The 21121-nt window shown below is 25.9% G+C and overlaps 1 protein-coding gene across 1 annotated transcript in view; it reads right to left on the reverse strand.

Moving 5' to 3' along the window:
* The window catches only part of Itpr (Inositol 1,4,5,-trisphosphate receptor), a 155076-nt gene that overhangs the window by 96683 nt on the left and 37272 nt on the right, over positions 1-21121 (reverse strand). The window contains exons 9-19 of the mRNA XM_067270621.1: positions 20930-21076; positions 20150-20406; positions 16291-16390; positions 14054-14214; positions 11076-11223; positions 10821-10979; positions 9116-9288; positions 6030-6149; positions 3182-3379; positions 3010-3105; positions 720-875 (exon numbers count right to left, since the gene is read on the reverse strand). Of these exons, the coding sequence (XP_067126722.1) occupies positions 720-875; positions 3010-3105; positions 3182-3379; positions 6030-6149; positions 9116-9288; positions 10821-10979; positions 11076-11223; positions 14054-14214; positions 16291-16390; positions 20150-20406; positions 20930-21076 (1715 nt within the window). The remainder of the gene's footprint in view (positions 1-719; positions 876-3009; positions 3106-3181; positions 3380-6029; positions 6150-9115; positions 9289-10820; positions 10980-11075; positions 11224-14053; positions 14215-16290; positions 16391-20149; positions 20407-20929; positions 21077-21121) is intronic.

Genomic DNA, 21121 nt, shown 5'->3' on the forward strand with positions numbered 1-21121 from the left:
GAAGAGTCATGTGTCATATTTCCAGTGGAAACAAACTTAATGAAGATTTTACTCATTATTAGCATTTACAATTTTTTATGAAACTCATCTCTAGTTTCAAAATCAAGTATTTTCCATTTTATGATAATTCATAATATAAAAACTTTTAAAAATAAAATCTCATAATAGATGGACACAGTTTTTAACTCTTGCTGAAAGAGTTATACAATTTGTTGCTGGATTTTTTTCTTAAAAGTAATCAGGAAATGTTCAAAAAAATTTAAACTACTTTTTATCAGACCAAAACAATGTTTGATGTTTGATAGCAGAATTTTGCCAGATCATGTATGTTCGATAGCATATAACCTTTCCTTCCTAAATGATTAACTAATTTTAATCAGACTATATTTGAAATTTAAAAAAAATTAAATCAATAAGGCTTATTAAATAATAATGATAAAAAAATAAATTATCCATAGATTAGGTTAAATAAAAACAACCAAAATTTATTGAAAATATACTACAACAAAAATATACTGCCTTAATTAATGAATCTATATTATTTATAATTAAAATAATAAATATCTTTGGAATAGATATCTAATAGAATAATTTAATTGTAGACATAAAATAATTTTTTAATTAATATATCTTTAAATATATTAATATCAGAGTTTCTTGTTATTATCAAAAAAGTTTGATATTTAATTTTAAATATGATAATTTAAGAAATTACTCACTCTTGAATGGATAATTTACTTGGAATATCCGACCACAGTCGAGCATACTTCACTGGTGTTATTTGTTCTTGTGGATCTCTATCTACATGCATATGTAACATTAAGCGGCAGAATGCAGCACGCAGATCAAATGGTAAGGTTTCGTCAGCCATACATCTTGTGATTGAAAAATGAAATTATTATTAAATTTATTTAAATTAATTAATTAGTATTTTAATTTGATTTTTACATAACACTTTACTTAATATTTACAATTAATATTAGGTTAATCTTTTATACAATAATCACTCTTCTTAGACTTATTAACTATTTCATATTAAAACTTTTTTAAAAAATATTTACAACTCTATTTAACTCTATTGGCAGAAAAATTTATCTTTATTTGAAAATGTAGTTTCATAAGTTAAAACAGTGATTCCCAAACATTTTCGAGCCACCATCTCCTTGGTTCCATAAACTTATACCAAATGCCTCTAACCCATTTTCCTTTGTGTGAGAAAAGCTTGGAAATATTCTTAGAAAAGCCTTTGTATGAACCTCACACTGTGTCCTTATCATATCTTGTTCTCCATATCTGGATACCTTTAAACACAATATTTCTTCTTACCCATTTTAATGGAGGAAAGGAAAAGATTGTCACCGATGACCCCAATCCTTGCCTATGGTCACCATTCAGTACCCACCTCTAGTGCTTCCTACTGCCCACATACTTCTTTTCACTCCCTAGATTTACTTACCACCTACTTTGGAAACCATTGAGTTAAAACAACAGATTTCAATTTTGTTGTCATTAAATTCAGTCAAAACAAAAATATACAGCCAAGACAATAACATGAAGTATTAATGTTTAAAATGAAATCTATCTGACACTATCTGAAAGCCCATAAAGAATTAAGAATGAATAAAGGAGACTAATAAATTTTAAGTATAAATGTACATTTTAATGCCAAATCCACACATGAAAAAGACACAAGAATCAATTTGAGACAATCACACATTCTTTGAGAAACAGGAAATTTCAAATTATATTTCAGTTGAATTTTTATTAAATAAATGGTTAACATTTTTGAAATACTTGTCATTCCATTATCAGACCTTTGTAGTTTAATGAATGTTCAAACTGCATCATTCTAAACCAATTTTTTCCATACAAACATTAACCATTCATTTAATAAAAATTTAATGTTAATGCAATTAATTAACAGTTCTAGAAAAACCTATCTAATTATATATAAATTTATTAGCTGAATTCAGATATCATTTAAACTTCACAATCTAATCTATTCATTCCCTTTTCTTTTTTTATTGTCAATTCACTTAATCTTTGACATTTATTGTTTAATGAAATTAAATAAAATGTTAAATTATTGGAAATTCATTTTACTATCAATTAAATTGACAGTAGCATTATTTATAATATTTAGGTATTAATCAATTAGAAAAAAAATATAAAAAGCATAAAATCACAGATAAAGTTATTGATTTTTATATAATTCTAGTAACTTGTTACATTAATTGTTCTAGTGTTCTTCAACTATAGATATTTTCAATTAAAATAACAAATTTCAACACTTTCTATTAGTAAGTGAACGTATTCTGAAAATTATTGTCAAAAGTGTCATGTAACATTTTTCAGCTTTATTTATATAAAGTACAGCTGAGGAATGTTATAAGTTTAAGAGATTTAAAATAAAATTTACATTAATACTATAAATATTAATTGATATTTTAAGAGCAATATTAAATACTTCATAAATGACGCAAAATGGATTTTTTATAACAGTGTTAAGAGAAAAAATGCATATAGTACTTAAAAATATAGTATATTTATTAATTATTTTGAACATTTTTGACAAAAATGTCACACAGTTTTCTGTTAGGATAAAATCCTGTCTATATTTTACACAATTAAAATTAATATAAAAATCCAATTCAGAGTTTAAATCAGTGATTCTCAAACTTTTTCGATCTACCACCCCCTTTGTTCCATAAAGTTATACCCAACGCCCCCCGTGTGAGAAAGGATTGGAAATATTCTTAGGAAAACTTTTCTATGAATCTCATACTTTGTGCCCTTACTGTACATTGTTCTCGACATCTGGAAACCATTAAATGCAATGTTCCCTCTTATCAGTTTGACAGAGGAAAGGGAACTTTTACCTTTGATCATCGTTCAGTACCCTGCCTCCAGCGCCCCCCTAGATTTACTCACCGCCCACTTTGAGAAACGCTGGTTTAAATGAATAATATCTGAAATTCAAATTAGAAGTAACTAAATGCATAAACTTACTTTTGTATAAGATCAATATCAAGATGAGGAGAGAGATTATTTATAGCAAGATATTGTCTATCCAAACACATTCCAGAGAAAAGATCCAATTGATGCCTTTAAAATAAAAGATCAAAAATTATTTTTTTGTTCTAAAAGTTACATTTAAAAATTGCTGAAATGTTTTATATACCTATAATATTCCAAAATGTTTTTATCTTCTTTATTATCTTCAAGACTACCAGCAGCAAGTTCTCTAATACTTTTACCTTTCATTCCATTATCCCAAAATAAAAAAACATCTTCCTCTTCTTCAATAGTAATCATAGGTTCTATTTGTCCTCCTGTTCCTTCTATTTCTACTTCTTCTTCTAATTGAGTACGAACCATTCTGGTTACAAGAAATGGTTTTACAATATTTATTAAAAATTGATTAATTAAAATAAAAAAAAAATTATTAACATATTTTTAATTATGAATTGTAAATACACAGTATTTTTTACTAAGTAAAATTTATATTAATTTAATTTCAATTAAATTCTAATTAATTATTCTATTATAATCATACAGAGTATTTATAAATAATATTTAAGATCTTTTAATATTAAATTCAGACAATCTTGTATTACCATGAAAACTTTTAAAATTAGTATTTATTCTAATTTATTAGTTATTTAAAAAAAAAATATTTTGCACATTTGTACACACATCATACATTCAGGCATCTTTACTGCCATTAAAACTTAAATTCAAATGTTTAAAATTACATCAATTAGAATAATAATACGGGCATATATCACTAATATGGTAAGTTAAGTTCCAGGCCTCTGCCATAAAGCAAATATCACTTTAAAGAGAGAAACAACTCCTCTTCTCACTTGCTAATGCATATATAAGGCTTTCAACATATTTATACTATTATTTATTAAGTACAAGCACTAGGTCTAAACAATTAATGCAAAAGAAAAAGTAATAAATAAATAAAATCCCCAAAATCCTCAAGGACAAGGCATGCACTGAAAATAATAAAAACAAATATAACTGAAAAGCACCATATTAGAAATGTATTGTAAAGTATCTGAAGTGCTAAGCTTTAAAGCATAGTCAATGTTTGGAAACTATATAGATATTTAGTAAGCTGAACTAAACCAAAGTAACAGTAATTAACTATTTTTAGCATATACATGAAAAATATTAAAGCACAAAGCTTTTATTTTGCTGTTGAAAAAAAATAAAACGATAAAAATTATTAATATAATTCAAATTTTGAATTTAAACATACAGATTTAGAAATACAGTTAAACTTTGATTTAGCACTAATACTGTATTTGTTCACTTCAATTTGGTGGACACTAAAATGTACGATCTCAATCAATAAGATATCATATATATATATGTAGTAATGAAAGCTATATACAAGCTTTGTGTTTGAGAGTGATATAATTTAGTAATGTCATCTGCAATGCAAACTATATATTTAGTAACTCACAGATACCAGTGGTTCTCTATTTAATAATTATATGGAAAATCTATTCACAAGTATTCATTGAATGAAGATGGCACTATATAAAAGGGTGCTATATGAAAATTTAACTGTAGATTATATGTATAAAACTGTCATTTAAGTATTTAATTTATCATATTTAACATTTGGAAAATTAATTAATATTTGATTAATGTATCTTTCTCCACTTTTTAAATAATTTAGTTTTTAAAAATTCAATATAAAGTTTCAATTATAATGACACAAGGACAAAAACTAAAAATTTTTTGCAAATAATTTTGTCAGATGTAATGATTTTTATGTTGTAAACTAACATGAAAATTTAATGTAATACTTTTTAGTATTTAGTATTACAATATGTTAAAGATTTCATACAGAAAAACTTTAGTAAAATTACATAAATTTTCATGTTAGTTTACAACGTAAAAATCATTACATCTGAAAATTATTTGCAAAAAATTTCTAATTTTTGTATATTATATATGAGTGATTTAGATCAATTAGGAACTAATAGATTGTGCTGTTTGTAAAATGATGTATTTGATGTTTACATGATTAATAAGGAATTTTATTAATTGGAATTCTCTCATTCTTAATGGCTAGTGAAGAAAAAATCATTAAAAGAAGTATATAGATATAATTTTAATAAATACAGTAAAACTCCAATTATCCAATGCTGATTATCTGGACTGCTCTCCAACTTTGTTAAAATAAGTATATATATATGTATTGTATAAGCATGATGAAAATTAATTTTTTCTAAATGTAGAAAATATACTATATTTATCTGCAGGTACATTTCCACATTCAATATTTTATTTGCACATAAATATGTACTTGTATTGTACATAATGGAATGTTTGGATTAAAAATTGACTTAAGAAAAACTCCAATTCTCCAGATATTCCATATCCAGATGACTCTAGATCCCAATTCATTTGGATAATTGGAATTTTACTGTAGGTTTTTAAAATTTTCAAAAAAAGAAAACAACATATATATATATATATTATAATATATATATATATATATATATATATACAGGGTGGGTCAACAAAACAAAATGACAGAGTGTTCGTGTTCGTCAAGCAAATCGCTCAGACAGTCTAATCCAGCAACTTCAACCTTTAAATTTCTGGTACAAACGACGTTGTTTGTACCGGAAATTTAAAGTTGAAGTTGCTGGATTAGACTTTATATGTACCGGTAGTCACGAGTGAAGTTCGCTCAGACAGGTCGATTTTATTCTCGAGGGGACATCTTATGCAATAAAGTTTTTGCGAATCTGAATATTAACTAAACAAACATTTATTTCGAAAAAAATGTTTGTTTAGTTAACACAAAATAAATGAGTTTTTAAAATTTTTTGTTGTCTGTTGTATTCAGAATCGCAAAAACTTTATTGCAAAAGATGTCCCCTTGAGAATAAAATCGACCTGTTCGAGCGATTTGCTTGGACGAACACGAACACTCTGCCGTTTCGTTTTCATTGGCCCACCCTGTATATAATTATATAATAAAAAATTACATTACTTACCTTGTTCCTATTAATATATCTGAATTTTTTGGACTAAGTACAGCCTTACAAATTAATTCTTGTGTAATAGGTATTGCTACTTTATTTGAAATACACAAATCAGATAAGTAGTCTAAAAATCTGAAAAAAATAATCATCATTTAACATTTTGAAAAATATTTACATGTATAAACTGGATTATGAATATTAGTATTATATTATATTAATATTCATAACATAATTTACACTGTACTATATCAAAAATTTTCTTTTAATATTATTCCATCTAACATTTAACATATGAATATTAGAGAGATAAATTAATTTTTAAATAATAAAACTTCTTAAAATCATCTCTGTTATTATTTTTATCTCATTAATTAAAAATGAAAGAAAATAATCATTTATTCTGAATTTTCAGCTTTTATTAAATTTATTTTTATAATTAATAAATGAACTATTATTTTTTATAGTAAGTATAATTTATTTATCCCAATAAATGAATTCTAATAAATTTCTTTTATTTAACTCTAGGAAAACTACATACAATTCTAGGAATGTCAGCACACAATATTTATTTACATTATATTAGATTTTATTACTAATTACAGGACGCCATTATTTTATCTTTTATTTCACACAGATTAGTGTTTATACAATTAAATAAATGAAATAAATCAGATTAATTCATTATGACATCACTATAAAAAGCAATAGTTTATTTATCGATTATAAAAATAAATTTAATAAAATCTGCATGCTATTGTTTCAAAAAAGGGGATCCAATTTGCATCTATCAAATACTAAATTCTAGATAATCTAGAAAAATCAGAAATTAAAATTTAAAACTTTATAAACTTTAAGAAATTTGTTGTAGCTTTACAAAATAATATCATGAAAATGCTGTTATTTTTAAGATATTGTTTTGCATAAATCTGATTTTTACCTTTTTTTAGAATTCATGTTGCTTTTCAACATTAAAATATGATTCAGAGTTATTAAAATAATTGAACATCTAAATTTAAAAGCAACTGAAATGATTTTTTTTCAACATATTTAAATTCAAGAAACTAAAATACATAGGCATTTCTTTTTCAACCTCTGATGCTCCATAAAACAAAGACCAGTGTAAATAATAAAATCAATTTATTACCAAAAGTTGGGTACATGTACCCAACTTTTTGACTTTTCGACCAACTTTTCAACATAATCACCATGAAGATCAAGGCATTTGTCTATCTGTGGACAAGCTTTGAACTCCCCTCTTTGTAGAATGTTGCCGCCAGTGACTTGAGTTGGGCTTTAACGTTGATTTGAAGATCATCATTAGTCACGAACCTCTGCCCTCCTAGCCACTTTTTCTGTTCAGGAAAGAGGTGGAAGTCTCTCGGTGCTAAATTGGGGCTATACGCTGGGTATTTAAAGGTGGTGAAAACTTTCACTTTTCAGACTTCCCCCCAGCTTGAAACTTTTTAATGTGTGAAGATTTCTACCTCTTTCCTGAACTGAAAATGTGGTTTGAGATTTATGACAATCTTCGAAACAATGTCGTTAAGGCCATCTTAAGTCACTGGCAGCAACATTCTATGAAGAGAGGATTTCAAAGCTTGTCCACAGATAGGCAAATGTCTCAATCTTCACGGTGATTATGTCAAAAAGTAACCATGTTTGTACCTAACTTTTGGTAATAAATTGATATTGTTATTTACACTTTTCTTTGTTTTATGGAGGTTGAAAAAGAAACAGCCCTCATACAATTTAGTCTTTTAGAAAATATATCAACAGTGAAAACAAATAATTAAATGATTTTTTTAAAATTTTATAAATCCTCTAAAAAATTCTATATAAATACACAAAAATAAAAACAATATTAAATTAATATTAAAAATATTAATTTAAATAAAAATATTTTTCAAATAATGATTTTTTTTTTTATATATATATATATATATCTTAATAAGATATCAATGTATGTAATATGAGAGAACAAAAAATAATGCTTTACAATACATAATTTACAAATAAAATTTCTTCATATTAACAATTTATAAATCTGATTCAATAGATTTATTTTTCCATAATTTAAAATATATATATATATATTAATAGCAAAGAAAAGTTTTATTTGAATCTGAAAAATTGAGTCTAATTTTACAAATCAATTTCAGAGTTCCGATTATAAAATTAAATAATTTTCCTGATCATTTAATATGTACAAATTTGAAATCATCATCATCATTATCATTTTGAGAATGTTTTCAAATCTAAGTATGTTCAGCATTACAAATTAGATGTCATAAAGATTACATATTCTGATTAATGTTTTCAAAGTTCTAAAATAAAGTAGTAAATTATTCTTTATCACTTGAATTCTCACAATATGAATTACGTTCAAATTGTTACAGAATAATTCATCTAAAGTAAAAGATTATAAGTTATCAATAAATATCTAATTTAAAATAACCCAAAAATTGTTTCAAAATAATTCTAGCTTTTTTCATTATTAAAAGTATGTCAAAAATTATTCAAACTAAAATACATAGACAAGTCTTAAGATAACATAGTTTATCAACAATTTTCTAGGAGGTAAAAATCACTCAAACATTTTTTCTTTCCATGTTTGAGTTTAAATATTTTAATACATTTGTATTTCATACAAGATGAGGTGTTTTAAAGATGAGAATTAAAAATTTTTAACAAAGTAAATAAAGCAAATTCAATTCAATACAATATGTAGATTCCATAGTTTTTCTTGTAAATGTTTGAAATACAGACAACTACTTAACTATCACCACAAAAGAAAAATGCAGTATCCAAAAATCTTTATAATGTACTAAACAGACTAACAATGTTGAATCAGAAATTCAATAACAGAGTAAATATATATTTAATATAGAAATTTGTAACAATTAAAGTATGCAAACTGAATGCTGATTTGTTTTATAATAAAATACTATAATCTGTATATTTATTCAAAGAATACAATAGCATGCTTAGTTTCTTACATTAATATTTGTTCTGGAATTTTTAAAAATATGTCATATTATCAAATTTTTACAAATCATTTCAATTATTTTTAAATTATTTAATTAAAAATAAGAACTAACCTGCTTTCTCTATTTTTTCTTACTAAACTAACAAATGTTTCAATTTCGGCTGCAGTAATATGTTGTTCCAATAATTTTCTGTTACTATGTAACAGTGCAGTTATAGTATCTTCAGCAAGAACATCATAACCAATTTGTTTTTGCATAAATCCAAACCATTTTGCTATGTATTCCTATATCAAAAAATATTTTAAAGACTTTTATTACTGTAAATAATTTTTCATGGTTTCTATATTTTACTTTATAATAATCTTTTCCAGAAATTAGATTGTAATGTGAATAAACCTAATTTAAAAAATTAAATTAATTTTATTATGATAATTATTTTCAAATTTATAGTAAAGATATATGTACTGGTACACATCTAAAGATGTACAGAGCCAAACAATTTCCAGATTAGATTGGGCTATACTACTGTTACTATTAATAATTAAATGCTAAGTAATTTAGCTTAGAAGTAGATGTTAAGCACCACCTCTTACTAAACTTAATAGTTATAATTAAATATTTATTAATTAATTTAGATCTTTAAAGGGTTGCCTATCTAATATGGAAATCATTTGAGCTGAAATATAACTATTGGGCTTTCAGATGTTTATATCTATACATAGCTTTTTACTCTATGAAATTTTTATATTATATTGCTACACAATTATTAACAATACTGAATTTTAACTGACAATACAAAAATTGTTCAGCCAATTATTTTAAAATAATAATATTAAAATAAGATTCAAACTATTATTTTGTTTTAAAACATAGCAATGAAAACATGTAACAATTATATTATGATAATTATTTTGATATTACAGTGATGAAAGTAAAAAAATTCAGATAAAGAAATAAATAAAAAACAATATTATATAATTAACCTGTAAAAAAAAACTAAAAGAAACAGAGATGTCATAAAACATCTATATTTATGTCAATGGTAATTTGAATAATTGTTGAAAACTACTATTTGTAAAACAATTACATGTAATGATAAATACTTCTTAATGTTAACACTTTTATCATTATCCATATAAATTTATACTAAAAGTAATTGGTTCTTTCTGATTGCTGGAGTCTATGTAAAGAAATGTTTCTTGATTCAAAATTAATTTTTGCTATCTCGTAAGAGCAATAAATACTATTTTTCTTATAACACTACAGAGATTTAATTCTGATAATTTAACAATGAAATACTTTTATTTTTTCATTATAATTCAAGGAACAATTAAAGAATATAACTGATAATTAATCAATAATTAAATTCATAAAATATAAACTACAGAGTTGTTGTATACACATACATACATACATACATATTTAATGCATTACTTTTCATCCATATGATAACATGATAAAATGTAAAATACTTTGTACGATACAATAGCTTACTAGATGTAATTAGTTACTTATACGTCTAGAAACAAGTTTAATACAGTGCTTAAATGATGTGATTAATAACACATTCATCTATAATATAAGTTTTATGAAAACTTTTGAATCAAATTTATTTAATAAAATGAAATTAAATAAAAATAATCAACATTTAATTATTAAAATTGTCACAAAAATTGTGAATCATATAGCTATATGGCCAAATTCATTCATAATTAATTTTTAATTGTTTGCAAAAATAGCTAACAAATTTGGCAGTTTCAGTACTATTTTACCAAATTTTAAAACAAAAACATTAATTTAAATAATAATAATTAACCTGATTCTTCCTGTAATCTTGTTGTGAGAGCCTCAATATTCTATAACAAAGACGAAATATATATTTGAACGCTGCATGTCTTGGGTCATTTAATTCTTCCATTCTCAACATAGCACCATCTCCACAATCTGTAAATGGTGCTTGAAGAATTTTAAATAGCTAAGATAAAATAAAATAAAAATTTAAAATTTGAATTAAGTAAAGAAAGTTGTAATAAACAATTAATAATTTTTTGAAAGAGTAGCAAGAAATTACCTGCTTCAAAATATTTTGTTCACGAAGCAATTTTTGTCTTTCACGATTTGGATGAGAAACTATTAAATCTAAAGGTTCTGGTTTCTTTGGCTCATTTTCTTTATTAGCAATAAAATAAATGAGTTCATGCGCTAATTGTGTCACAAATCTATTAAGTAAAAAAAAAAAAAACTTACAAAAAAATATATTTATATTTTTAATTTCAATAATACATTTACAATAAAATAGTTTCTAATACAGTAAATTCAAATGAACTCAGACTAATACAGAATGAAAGTTATCAAGTTTACAAAAGTTCAAGTCAATGACGTGTTTTCTCTGATGACATGGTAACAAGAAGGTGGACATACAGTACAGTAATTAATTATAAATCGGCTTTATATTGAAGTTTATTGAGCTTTACTAAATTATACTTTTGAATTTATTATTACAGGAAATGAGCTGAAAAAAATTTATGACATTACAGTGTACAGCAATGTACAGTCATCAATAACTTACCGACTACAATAATATAATGTATGATATCACAAATACTTCCAAATATTAAAAACACCACTTAATTATAATTTTTCTACTATCAAGAAAATTACTGTAAACTTTTTGAAAAAATTTGTCAAGTTATACAAAGACTGAATTAGTAAAGGTTTACTGTATATTAATTATATAATAATGCCTTAAAAATCAAGTGTTATCATGTTTCATAATATAATAATGATATTACTTTTTAAAATAGGATCTAAAATATTCCAAATGGCATTAAATTAAAACTCAATAATATTAAAACCAAATTATCTTGTCATTGGACAAATGACAAAATTTTCTTACAAAGAGAACTATATATTTGTTAAAAAAAGTCATAAGTTTATGATTATAAAACTAAATTGACAATTTTAGAAATAAAAAAATTGTACAAAACGAAACAATGCAAATTTTAATTTCAAAAATAAAAATTATTTAAAATGTTTACAGAATAAAAAAACTCAAATAAAAAACAATTTTACATTTCTTCACTTTATTTATACAAAATATGATATAATTTTAAAGAAGTTGTGAAACACAACACTCTTTAAAATCAGAAAACAATAAACATATCAAAGAATAAAATTCAAGAAATTTCATTGTATTTCTTTAAAACATTATCTACATAATGTTTTAAAAGTCATATTACTTGTGTATAAGGAGTATAAATAAAATGTGCTTAATTACATATATAATAAATTAAAAATTATATTAACATAATTAGAAAATTTAATTTTAACTAATTAATATTCATAAATATGTTACATTAATTTCAATATTAATATCCAAAAGAATTTAAGATGAATTAATTAATGAAGAAATGCAATTCAATTGTAAAGAGCCAAAACTCATTTTGAAGATGTTAGATTGAAAAAAAATCAAAATTATATGTTAATAATTATAGAATTACTTTTAAACATGTTAAGATTTATGGAGTAAACAGTAAATGCAGGTTTAACTGTATATCAACTATCATAACTGCATTTATAGCTGTTTTCTACATACTTTCTTTCTATCAGCTAGTTTTTTATACCTAAAAATTAATTTATGTTCAAGGAAATTAATTTTTAGGTATAAAAAACTAGCTGATAGAAAGAAAGTATGTAGAAAACAGCTATAAATGCAGTTATATAGTTGATATGCAGTTGATATAAAATAATCTCTTACTAATATTCATTTATTTAATAAATGGTTTCTACTGATTTAAAACTACATCCAAATCAGATTTGTAATTCAGTTTTATTTATTATAAGATATTTTTGGAATCTGATTCTACATTTAGTTCATATAACTAAATTCCTCTTCTCATGAATCATATGATTGTTAGAGTAAAGCATTATCATAAATCAAAAAGGTTTTCTCATTAAATAAAATTCTTTTTTTTTAAAAAATATAATCTTGTAAATAGGCTGTCTTGTAAATTTTCTTTTAATTTCCCACATGAATTATAATTTTTATTGCTAATACAAGGGTAAGTCAAAAATTATCTGCACTCAAGTTATATGAAAACATCTGGTTGCAGCACTGGCAGTTTTAATGCTTTTTGAACAAGAACACTGTCTTTCCCTTCACCACTGTGCAGGTTTGCACTTGTAATGTCAGTTCCTTTGTGACTGCAGTGCAGGAAACAATGTTGGCTCCACTTGTTATTTGCACCAAAGACAAGCAGTGTGCAGTGATTTGCTTTTATGGTCTGAGGGTGTGTCTGGTGCCGATATTTATCGATAACTTTGTGCACAGTAAGGCAAAAGTGCTGTCACAAAGAAGTGTGTTTGAATGGATACAGAAATTCAAGGGAGGCTGTATGAGCATTAGCCATGGAGAAATCCCAGACATCCATCCACAGCCATGAATGATAACACCACTGAGTGTGCACATGAACTGACTCTGGCTGATAGATGATTGACAGTTGATGATGTGACAAACCATTTGCACATCAGCCATGGCTCTGCCTATACAATAATCCATGACCAAGTTGGGTTTCAAAAAGTGTGTGCAAGATGAGTATCAAAAGAACTCATGGATGAGCACAAACAGAAACATTTGGACATCTGCAAACGACATTTGGACTGATACTCTAAAGAAGGAGAAATTTTCTTGCAAAGAATCATCACTGGTGACAAGACATATAGTCATCATTATGAGCCTGAGAGTAAATGGCAGAGTATGCAATGAAAACATCCCCAATCACTGACATGAAAAAAGTTCAAAGGTCAACTATCAACTAGAAAATTGATTCTTACAGTTTTCTGGGATTATCAAATAAAGTAAGGTTCTTGAAACTGATTTTTAGAATAATTAATTTGAAAAAATATAATGAAACACCCTAAGTTTCAAAATATCTACCAACTTAAAAATATATTTTGAAATGAAATATAATGAAAAAAAATATATAAAAAAATAATTATAAACTAATATGCATCATATATTTTTATACTATAATTTCACATTGAAATTACCTTCTTTCATTTTGTGTAATTGAACCTTTTTCTAATTTTCCAGCAATAGTTACTAGTACTTTACAAGCATCATTTGCAAAATCCAAATCACGAACTTCACTTGCAGGGACAGGGTTAATTGCAAATGCTTCTTTATCTTCTTTAATAGGTGCACATCCAACCTAAGAATTATTATTAAAAGAATACAATATTATAATACAATCCACAAAATTATCATTATTGTAAAAATATTCCTTTATTTATAATTTTTTATTTGCTATATGCTACAAATTTATTTTATATTAAATGAATAAATTTAAAATTTCCTAAAAATTAAATTTTAAATAAAATTTAATTTTGTACATATAAAATAGAATTTATAATTTCTTTCTCATCACATTAAAAAATATAGTTTATTCTTTTAATTCAATTTCAGCTTCAAAATATACCCATACAAAATTTATTTGAAAAAATAACATTTTTATCAAAATTAGCCACTTTTAGCCTTTAACTAAAAACCATGTAGACACTTATAAAAGGAAAAAAAATGTTTATAAAAGTAAAAATTAAATAGAGCAGGGTTCTTCAACCTGGGTTCTGCAAAAGTTTTTAAGGTTTCCTTCACGTCATATGTGCCTTTCTCAGCGGTTCAACAAAACCTCAAGAGATTGTTCTGCCAATAGCTGGGCACAGTCATGGTTGACAATTTTCCCCTAAAGTAAACTAAATAAACATTCAATCACCAGCAAAATGTGACAATGCCCTTAGTTTGTCATCCCTTACCCCACACCTGAAGATCCACTCCAAACCATCATTCCTTCCTAAAACCATTATTCAGTGTTTCTCAAAGAAAGGTCTGCAACTACATTTTTTCCGGGGATAGTCTACCCCCACAGTTTTTTGTGATATGTAAAAGAATGTTTAGGTGGAACTTGAGTAAATAATCAAAATTTAAAAACACTGTCTTAAATTGTTATCTAAATGTAGGGTTCCTTGAAGAATATTATAAACTAGAAGGTTTCCAAAGGCTGTGGAAAGTTGAAGACCACTGAAATAGAGTGATCAATTAACATGTAACACTAGCATAATGAAGCTATGGTTAACTACAACTTTATTCATCACAGATAGGTCTGACCTGCAACAGGATCAACTATTATGGATGAGCAATAGAAAATGACCCATCAATCTCATCCAAGCTTTATTCACAATAAATTATGAAATCTGGATAAATTTAAAAAAAAATCTTTTATGGCTATTGCTTTAATATATAACGTATCAGCATAGTATAGTGGTTCTTGATCTATTGACATGGTGGCACTTTATTATTAAATATGCAGAACTAACCAACAGGTTGATTGAAATTGACCAGTCCATCACAGAGTTAACTCCAGCTGAAGTCAAACCATTAGCAACCTTCTTCATGTAATGCATATAGTTGTGCCAACAGTTGATTCTCCAGTCTTGTGTTTCTGTTGTCCATTGACCTTTGTTGTGGTAGTAATAGCTCAAATGATAGTTTTTTTATTTAAACAACTAGATTTACTCTTCATACCTGAACATAAATATACCATATAATCAGTAAGATCACAAGAAGATCATAAGTTTCAGTATGAGTTACTGAGTAATATAGCATTAAATCACTTGCACATAGCTAGGTTTGCCACTATTTCTCTACAATACTTGACTTGCATAAACTTTTATAATACAACTGATAATGCATAGAATTACATGTTTTTATATTTCTGTAAATTCTAAAATTTGCTGTTTTAATTTTTTAATTCATCCCAAGGCACATTTGGAATGACTTCATAGCATACTGGAGTGCTGTGGCACACCAGTTCAGAATTACTGGCTCAGGTACCAGAAATGATATAAAAAATTAAAATTTTAATCCAATATTTAAAAAAAGTTAATTCTATGCTTTATATTTTATGGATTATAACTGAATAAAAATCATTTGTTTATGGATAACTATTACAGCAGTGTATCACTGACCAATAAGTTATTAATTAAAAAATAATTTGGAAAAACAGTGAATAAACAACAAGAATATATTTTTAAAAATTCAAGGACAAAACGAATAAATATTACAAATTTGTTTTTCTTTTTTTTTTAACCAAAAATTATAAACTTTACCCTCTATTGTAATATTCTATTGTAGATATTTAGAAAATATATTTTATCTTAACTATGTATAATTTTTTAAAATATAGTAAAATTACTAAAATTGTTTTAATTATAAATTAAAATTATTTAACCTTTGACATAACAGGTTTTTCTTCTTCTTTATCTATTGGAATTGTGGTACTGTGAACCCAAGTATTTGTACATAGATGACGTAATCTAACATATGATGATCTAGAATAATAAAAAAAATTTATGAAAATTCTTTTAAATATTTAAAATTTTAATGAAAATCAAAATATGCTAAAAATATAAAATTATGTGTGATATAAAAACTTTTTATAAAACACAATAATATAATATATAAAAACATTTGTTTACTATTAAAATTTTAAATACTTAAAAATTTCATGTTTAGTTCTCAGAAAACTTGTGAAGTTATTGTGTACTTAGATCTAAACTTGTATTTTGAAAGCTGATAAGTTTCTAGTGATTCCTCTCTCTTTACGTAATTAACTTTCAGAGAACTAATTTATTTGAAGCTTCTGTTTAGAAGCTTCAAATAAATTAGTTCTCTGAAAGAAGTAGATTGTTGAATTTGTCCTATTTTAGTTCTCTGTAGAAAACAGAAACTGAACAATTGACTCAAATCCAAGTTATTGGCTGTTATTAACATTAAAATTTTTTCTGCTGAATTTTTTCAAGTTTATTTTAATATTTATTATTATGGTGTTGATAGATTGTATCTTACTCAGTTAATAAGATGTCTAATGCTTGCCAGACCAAAATCAAGATATAGCTACAGAAAAATTATTATTATACATTTAACTAAGATTATTGAATAAATAAAATGTAAATGAAATTAAATAATAAAAAAATTTTGTTATTTAACAATCACTTTATTTTTAACACAATGCAGTTTAGATAGTTCAGTCTCAAATATTCAATTTTTTTCTATTTCATTTATTTTTTAATTACAACTATAATGAATTGCGAATCAAAATAAAATTTAAAAAATGAGGTAAAAACTTGAACTGTTTAAAGTGATATTTGTTAAACTATTTATCAATGCCTTGTTTTCATTGGCCATTTTGAAAGTACAGACTACACAGCGGTGAATGCAGATTATAAAAAGGTTTAATTTCTGTTCTAGCAATTTTTTGTAGCATATACACCAGTGTGTTATACACCACTGTGATTATCTGGAGAAATTATGGTAGATCTTATTATATACACAAGTGTCACTACTCATGATATTTACAGATTATCTATGCATTTTTATATATTTTATAAGCATTTTCAGTTAAATATTTTTATGAAAATAATTTTTCTTATGAGGAGTGTTCAATGGGAAACTGGAAAAGTTGTATTGAAAATCCATAAATGACAGATATCATTGTGTGTCAGGTATGTTATGCAGTAACCTGAAGCTAACAATAGAGGGAATTAGCACACCTATGGAACACATGGGAATCCGGTTAACAAGTTCAATAAGGTGATAGTGTCTGTAACAGTACACCAAGTAGGTGCAGTGAAGTGTTGTGAGATTTTTATTTAGTGACGAGGTGAAACCAGTTGAGATCCATTCAGATAAAGAATCAGTATAGTGACAAATGATGAGTTGTACACAAATATATTAAGTTCAAGAAAGGTCATATGTGTGAAGGATTCTTCACACCCAAGGTTAACATTCACCATGGTCACATAAGACACTACTGCAGCAGTGGAGAAAGTGATATGAGAAAGCCTCCATATTACAGTCAAGGAAGTGGCATTCCTATTAAACATTAGCTTGTCATGGATGATGTGGCAAGCAATCCAACACTAGAGTTCACAAAAATGTGTGCAAGATGGTTTCCCAAGCAACTTAAGCTGAGATGAAAAAAAGACATGTCAATATTTGCCAGGAGCTTCTGAGCCAGAATGAGACTGATGGCAAAACATTCTTGCAGCATATCATCACTGGAGATGAGAGTTGGGACACACACATGAACCAGAATAAAAGAAATAAAATACAAAGTGGTGCCATACTTCATCTCCAAACTTGAAGTTCCAAGTGCAGTAATCTAGAGGGTAAAAGCATATAGACTTTAGAGCCAAACAATTGCCAGATTAAATTGGACTATATTACTGCTACTATTAATAATTAAATTCTAATTTGGCCTAGAGGTAGGCATTAGGTGTCATCTCTTATTAAATTTAATAATTATAGTTAAATTAATATTTATTAATTAATTTAGAAAGTTCTGGAAGAAAAGAATTGGCCTGGAGAGGGACTCAAACCTGCAATTGTCACTTACAATGTGAATGCATTGCCAGTTACATTACCTGGACATCCATCTAATCATCACTTCCAGAACTATTAATTTAGATTTAACCATACTGATTACTTATAGAGCCAACATTAATTAATAAATATTACTTTAATTTTAATTATTAAATTTAATAAGAGGCTTATGAATGTTTACATTTGTATTCATGTTGATTTTTTCTAGGATCACAAGAGACTGATTTTAGAGCACATGCCCAGAGGAAGCACTGTACCAATGCCACCTGCTCAAACCTTTAAAAGATCATCTGAAGCCAGCAATTTTCCAGAAACAGTACAAGTTGTTGGCAGCAGGAGTGTGTCTCCAACACAATATTGTGAAGTCACGTACTGCTAGAGTTACAGTGTCAACTATTGATAGATGCAGTTTGAATGCATTCTTAACCCTCCACTGAATATCCTGCTATCAGATTTCCGCATCTTTGATCCACTGAACAATGCTCTAAGTATAAAGAAGTTCTAGGATGATGACAAGGTGAAGTCAGCTGTGCATGAGTGGCTGTGCACCAATCCAAAAGAATTATTTTCCTGTGGTATCTATAAACTTGTCCAGCACTGATGCAAGTGCATTGAACTGGAAGGGGACTATGTTATGATGATGTGATCATTTCAGTTTCTGCAATACATACTCTGAAGAAAAATACTGTATTGCTGGTTTCCACCGAACACTCTTTGTATATAGCACATGTAAATTTTTGCAAGTTTCATTTAATTTTATCTTTATTATTTTATTTTATATCTCTATATTTCAAAATATCAAATAAAATTACTTAATTTGATTAATGAAGAAATAATATATGCAGTACACACACACATTAAATATAAACTTAACAATGGAATATTCCATAATAAATTTTTCCCTTTATAGTATGCTTTGCATTAAGGATACATATACTTAATATTTTTTGATAGAAGGGTTTAATGAGCTGCAATTTGAAAAAATTGTAGACCAATAAATTCCTACTGTTGTCTATCTGTTAGTCCATCTGTCTGTTAGTCCTTAATCTCAAGAACGAAGTTAGATAGATGAAAGACAAGACCAGATACAGAAACCTTAGGGGCTGGAGGCTACAATTAACTATACATGAATTTCTGATACGAACTGGAACTCATGTTATTTCAATTCAAAACTTTTCCCCTGAAAGGAGTTAATAGATGACTGGCACAACTCTATTGTTAAAGGAAAAGTATGATGTACAGGGGCAAGCAATTATTAATTTGAGGTGGAGAGCATATATTTTAAAATAAATAAATTCAAAATATGATTAAAAATTGCAGCCTGACATAATAAATAACCAATTAAGAAATTAAATAAATAAAGACAATAAATAATTACTCATTAGAATATTGTGTTATGTGTATCATATCATATATTTAAATTCCACTTCATAGAGATTTATACTTAAACATTTTATAAAAACTAATGTTTAGGAAGAATTGACAACATTTCTCATAATTATAATTAATGTATTAACTTACTCTCTGTATTTATTAAAGAGTTACATTATTTATTTAAATAAAATAATTGTTTACTTATTATTTAGATATTCAGCATCTATATAAACAAACATAACCAAAAAAGGCCATTTACTTCAAATAGTAATTAGAAATTTAAATATTATTCACAAATATATCATTAATCTTAAACAAAAATTTTTACATACTGAGGAACCAAATCATCTCCTCTAGTAAGAGTAGTAGCATCAAGTTCAAAAATAGATGCAATATCATTTGAATGAGGAACAGAAACTAAAAGATATACTGGATTCCCAGATGGTCCTCTCAATTTTGCCCTCATTTGATCAAATGATGGGTCATCGTCAATTTCAGCTGCAAGATATTGCCCAGTTGCCAAATGCTTGAAACGAAAGAGACTATTCCAATGACCTGCACCTCCTCTACATGGATCATGCTGAACAACCTAATAAAAATAATGTCTTATTAGTAAGTCTAGTTTTATACAATATTTTTAATTAATAAATTAAAAGTATTGTTTAATTATCCATATCTACTGCTTTAAGTTAATTTAATGTATTAAAAATATTCTCATTTCACAAAATTATGTAATGTCAAATAATTTTTAAACCCTGTTGTATATTTCCTGAATTAAATGCATGATGCAAACTAAATAGAACAAATACTTATAGGGTATGTATGTTTTGAAATTAAACTTCCTAAAAGTATTTGTTCTATTTAATTTGCATCATATACAGCAAAAATATATTTCTAAAATAAGTAATTTCCAATTTTCAGTAGTATGTGTATACATTTTGAAATATGCTTTTATTTGAAAAAGCATATTTCAAATATATCAAAAGCATCAATCATTACAATTAATATATTTGAACAACAACAATATAAATAATTTTAAAAGTTCAATTACAGAACAATTTAAATTAAATTTTTAAATTAATATAATTAGTCAAAAATTAAAAAGTTTTTACCTCAACTTCCCATAATGCCTTAGAACTTGTAGCAGCAGCTGCTGTAGTTCTCCCAGTAGAACGAAGAAAAACATACTGCTTTTTTTTATACTCATCCATGGTAAGAAATTTTTCTTGTTCTGCATGAAACAATCGTACAACGTCCCCCTATTAAAAATTATTCAATATTTTGATATCAATATAAACAAACTT

The sequence above is a fragment of the Centruroides vittatus genome, unplaced genomic scaffold (genome assembly GCF_030686945.1).
Source record: "Centruroides vittatus isolate TY-2023 unplaced genomic scaffold, ASM3068694v2 contig_1089, whole genome shotgun sequence".
In the NCBI taxonomy this organism is placed as follows: domain Eukaryota; kingdom Metazoa; phylum Arthropoda; class Arachnida; order Scorpiones; family Buthidae; genus Centruroides; species Centruroides vittatus.